The 5,000-nt window shown below is 43.8% G+C and overlaps 1 protein-coding gene across 1 annotated transcript in view; it reads right to left on the reverse strand.

Moving 5' to 3' along the window:
* The window catches only part of stxbp5l (syntaxin binding protein 5L), a 151,063-nt gene that overhangs the window by 68,016 nt on the left and 78,047 nt on the right, over nt 1-5,000 (reverse strand). Inside the window, 1 exon segment of the mRNA XM_048239460.1 lies at nt 4,468-4,551. Coding sequence (XP_048095417.1) covers nt 4,468-4,551 — 84 coding nt within the window.

Consider the following 5,000-nt stretch of genomic DNA (forward strand, 5'->3'; position numbering starts at 1 on the left):
GGTTAGGGTTAGGGTCAAGGTTATAGTTAGGGTTAGGGTCGAGGTTAGGCTTGCTAGATTTGGATACAGGCAGTTGCATCAGGCTAATCTATGGTTTTCCAGCCATTTGCTATTTGGAATCCAAAACTACTTTCTGGTAACGCAGAGCGATGTGAGCTGCATAGTTTACACGTGGGGAGCGATGTGAGCTGCATAGTTTACACGTGGGGAGCGATGTGAGCTGCACAGTTTACACGTGGGGAGCGATGTGAGCTGCATAGTTTACACGTGGGGAGTGCTACAGCATGACGCTCATTCTGTAACAGATTTTCTGACACAGACGGCCTAATTGGAGACGCTTGTGTGATGCGTGTGCTTTTTGCTGGTAGCGTGCTCTATAGTATTAATAAACACATATTAAAATGGTCAAAACAATGCTCCAAGAAGTGGGGGGATGGCATTCCCCCGCGTCCAATGGCCACTACACCCCTGACGCACACCACACACACACACACACACACACACACACACAGGCTATCTGAAGGGCTGAAAGACGCAATCATGCTTATCGGTGCGTACACATGCTACTCGTTTCCGATGAGAAGATCAATACCACAGTGCCTCTCATCAACACAGTCACATATACACACACACACACACACACAGCAGCACTCATCAATGAGAGCTTATCAGTGCTTTAGCCTGCTCCTTCAGGCAGAAATATAATCAGTGCCTGGGTCTTTCTTGCTTGTTTACATGTAGGTGCACGCACACACACGGACGCCACCTGTGTGTGTGTGTGTGTGTGTATATGTGTGCGTGTGCACGTTAGAGAGAGTGTGCATATTTGCTTGCGTGATGCAAACAAAGCAGAAAACAAAGCAGAGGAGATGAGATGGGATGAGATGTGTGTGTGTGTGTGTGTGTGTGTGTGTGTGTGTGTGTGTGTGTGCGCAAGGCATGCGGCGCATGTGCACGCGCCAATGCAGGTGTGTGTGAAAGGCGGCGCATGCGTGCGGCATACGCGTGTGTGTGTGTGTGTGCGCACATGTGTGAGTGTAAGGTGAGAACATCCTTTTGAAGTCTGTACGGTGAAGCATGTCTGATGGCATCAATTAAAGTCCAACCGTACCCATCCGCTGAGATGCACTCTCCCTCACAAACAATACACACCTCACTGAGAAAAAGAGAGAGGATACACACTCCCTCACAAACAATACACACCTCACTGAGAGAAAGAGAGAGGATACACACTCCCTCACAAACAATACACACATCACTGAGAGAGAGAGAGAGGTAAAGGGCATGAGAGAGATTAACATGGATAAATAAGCAACAATAATGTTCAACTCAAAGGGGAATTCTGACATTTTTCAACCAGGCGTCCTATTGTTAGACCTTTAAGTTCTTTCATTATGGGCCAATAACGGAAATCCTTTCTGTATTAAACTAGCTAGCCTGCTAAACACCGGCAGTCATAAGGAAGCAGCTGGCGCTCATTAAAGTTAACTGCTTGGTTTTTCCCCACCACTGACAAGACTCAACTTGTCATTACTAGTGTCAACCAACATGAGTCACGGGCCTGTTTATAGCCAAGTAAAGCAGCAATACCGTATGAGTGTGTGATGTTGGCGTTAGAGAGGCAGTGTGATACCGTATGAGTGTGGGATGTTGACGTTAGAGAGGCAGTAATACTGCAGTGTGTGATGTTGGCGTTAGAGAAGCAGTGATACCGTATCAGTGTGTGATGTTGACGTTAGAGAAGCAGTAATACTGGAGTGTGTGATGTTGGCGTTAGAGAAGCAGTAATACTGGAGTGTGTGATGTTGCCGTTAGAGAAGCAGTGTAATACTGGAGTGTGTGATGTTGAAGTGAATGGATATGAACTGAACTGAAGTGCATTGAGAGATGGAGAGATGGATGGATGTAGCTGGAGAGAGGTGGGGGAAGGATGGCTTCTCTCCTCTTATTCCCGCTCCCATGGCAACCTGCATCTGGCTGTCCCTGTCTGTCTCCTATGCATCCCTCCCAGCCTGTCTCTCTTCTGTCAACATATCTCTCATTCTGTCTCTCTTTTGTCAACATATCTCTCATTCTGTCTCTGTTTTTGTCAACATATCTCTCATTCTGTCTCTCTTTTTGTCAACATATCTCTCATTCTGTCTCTCTGTTATTCTCATGCCTTCCTGTCCATCACATTATGTCTCTCTGTTTATCTCTCTTCCTGCCATCACATTATGTCTCTCTGTTTATCTCTCTTCATGTCTTTCTCTCTGTTTATCTCTCTTCATGTCTTTCTCTCTTTCTATTTCTATCTATTACTGACAATCACGTTTTGTTTATCGGTCTTGTCTCTCTCTGTGTCCCTGTCAATCTCTCTCTCTGTCTCTTAGTCTGTAATTCCAGTTAGCGTGCTAATTGAAGTTTACCCAACACTTAGTCTGTAATTCCAGTTAGCGTGCTAATTGAAGTTTACCCAACACTTAGTCTGTAATTCCAGTTAGCGTGCTAATTCCAGTTAGCGTGCTAATTGAAGTTTACCCAACACTTAGTCTGTAATTCCAGTTAGCGTGCTAATTCCAGTTAGCGTGCTAATTGAAGTTAGCGTGCTAATTGAAGTTTACCCAACACTTAGTCTGTAATTCCAGTTAGCGTGCTAATTGAAGTTTACCCAACACTTAGTCTGTAATTCCAGTTAGCGTGCTAATTCCAGTTAGCGTGCTAATTGAAGTTTACCCAGCACTAGTGGTTCCCTCTGGGCTGTTGTGTGCAGTGTTGGGGTCGTTACTCAAAAAAAATAATGTATTATAATGTATTAAAGTATGTAATCCCTTACATTACTTCTTTACTCTCTGTGGAAAGTAACGTGGTACATTACTTTTGCGTTACTTTTGTGTTAATGTTTTATGGACACTGTTATTGATATTGTCCCCTTTTATTTATTATTTAATTAATTACGGTGTATTAAATATAATCTACTCTGTTACACTACTCCAACCCAGGCATTTCTTACAGAGCTGATCAATGCTCTGTCTTACTGAAATCTGCCTTCTAGTTCACAAACATGGCACCTCAGTGCTGCTTTTAGAAATTTAGCAATTTTGAATTGCTTTATGGAAGCACTGCTGCCCTGCTCGCGCACCCTCCCTCACAATGTTGAATGGTGACACACACACAACTTGCAAAGAATTGAACTGCTTCGAGTGAAGTGCGCTCGTGAGTTGTGCACCTTCAGTCATTAATAGCCTACTAGATGCTCTTGTTCACATTGAAAACAGTGGCAGTCCTAGCTTGTATAACACCCTGATATCTTTTTGGAGCCAATTCGTGGTGTGAATGACTTAGTTCAGACTAGTCATTAGTTAGTTGTGCACTGTTTCCCACTCTCCCGCTTCAGATAACAAATACTCTGATGGGTTTTATTTTTTGCGAATGTTCTTGTCGCCCTCCCAGAGGAAGCACACGCACGCAAATTTTCAGTCTGGACAACCGTTTGGTATGTTAACCGTTAAGCCCTGTATAGTGGGAGCACTGCCTCTTTAAGGAGAGAAAGGCGAATGAGTGAAATGAGAGGCACACTAAAACAGAGACAGTGAGAAATATCAGCTATATGGATGCCCTTTAAAGTGCCCACCCATCATTAGGCTGTCAAACCTCACTACATGGAGCATACACACACACACACACACACACACACACACACAGAGAGAGAGAGTTTAACTTAAATAAGAATGCACTTGCTACCGCAGCATTTTGAATGGCATATTTTTTTTCTACAGGTGCATAGTGTTTTATTTTTAGCTTTTATAAATGGCCTGATTGTAAATAGGAAAGCAAACAAGTATCATCTAAAGTCAAAAAGACCGTCTCAGAGGCAGTGCTGTAGGAGGCGACCTTTAAAGTGCCCACCCATCATTAGGCTGTCAAACCTCACTACATGGAGCATACACACACACACACACACACACAGAGAGAGAGAGAGAGAGAGAGAGAGAGACACAGAGATACACACACACACACACACACACACACAAACACACACACAGATACACACATAGCTAGTCTGTCGCATAGCTGTGTGGAGTGATTTTGCAGCTTTAAAAGCCTGATGGTGTCACACACACACACATACACACATAGCATGTCTGAGACATGTCAACCTCTCGCTGTCCCTCCATCTCTCATCTCCATCTCTAGCACTCTCTCTCCATCTCCCCCTCTCTCTCCCTCTCTATCTCTCCCTCTCTATCTCTGTCCCTCCATCTCTCCATATCCCAATCTCTCCATCTCTCCCTCTCATTCCCTCTCTGTCTGTCTCTGTCCCCTCCACCCCCTCCCTTCCTCCCTCTCTCTCTCCCTCCTTTTCTCCTGCTCTTCTGCTGGCATGACTAAACTATGACTTTAAAACATTCACAAAGAATGTAAACAAACATGGCAAGAACCCCCTGGCCCACACACACACACACACACACACAAAGATAATCTTACCTCATCATAATAGATTCTGAAATCTGCTTTCTTGGCCTTCAGATCCCACATGACAATGGTCCCACTCTCAAAGCCAATCAGCAGCTGCGAGGAGAAGAAACAGAGGGAGAAAGAGAGAGAGACAGAGACAGAGTAAACAGGGGATCATAATTATCAAATCTATTAACCTGAGAAGTTTCAGAACATTCATTCAAAGCATAGAGCATTTCTGGCATATTTCCTGTTTGGACAGATGGTGGCGCTATGCTAGGCATGTGAATTATATGTGTGAATATCATCACAATAATGAGATCCGATATTTTATAAAGTTTCAGATCAATCACTTAAGGCATTCTCCATTTCTGGCACATTTCCTACTTGGCCAGGTGGTGGCGCTATGCCAGGCAGGCCCATTGGGTGTCTGGATATCATCATAATCATAATATCTATTAAGCTGAGAAGTTTCAGTTCATTCATTCAATGCACTGTGACTTTATGACACATTTCCTGTTTATATGGTGAGATATTAAAATCCTGACATACAACATATCAAA

The sequence above is a fragment of the Alosa alosa genome, chromosome 3 (genome assembly GCF_017589495.1).
Source record: "Alosa alosa isolate M-15738 ecotype Scorff River chromosome 3, AALO_Geno_1.1, whole genome shotgun sequence".
NCBI lineage: Eukaryota > Metazoa > Chordata > Actinopteri > Clupeiformes > Clupeidae > Alosa > Alosa alosa.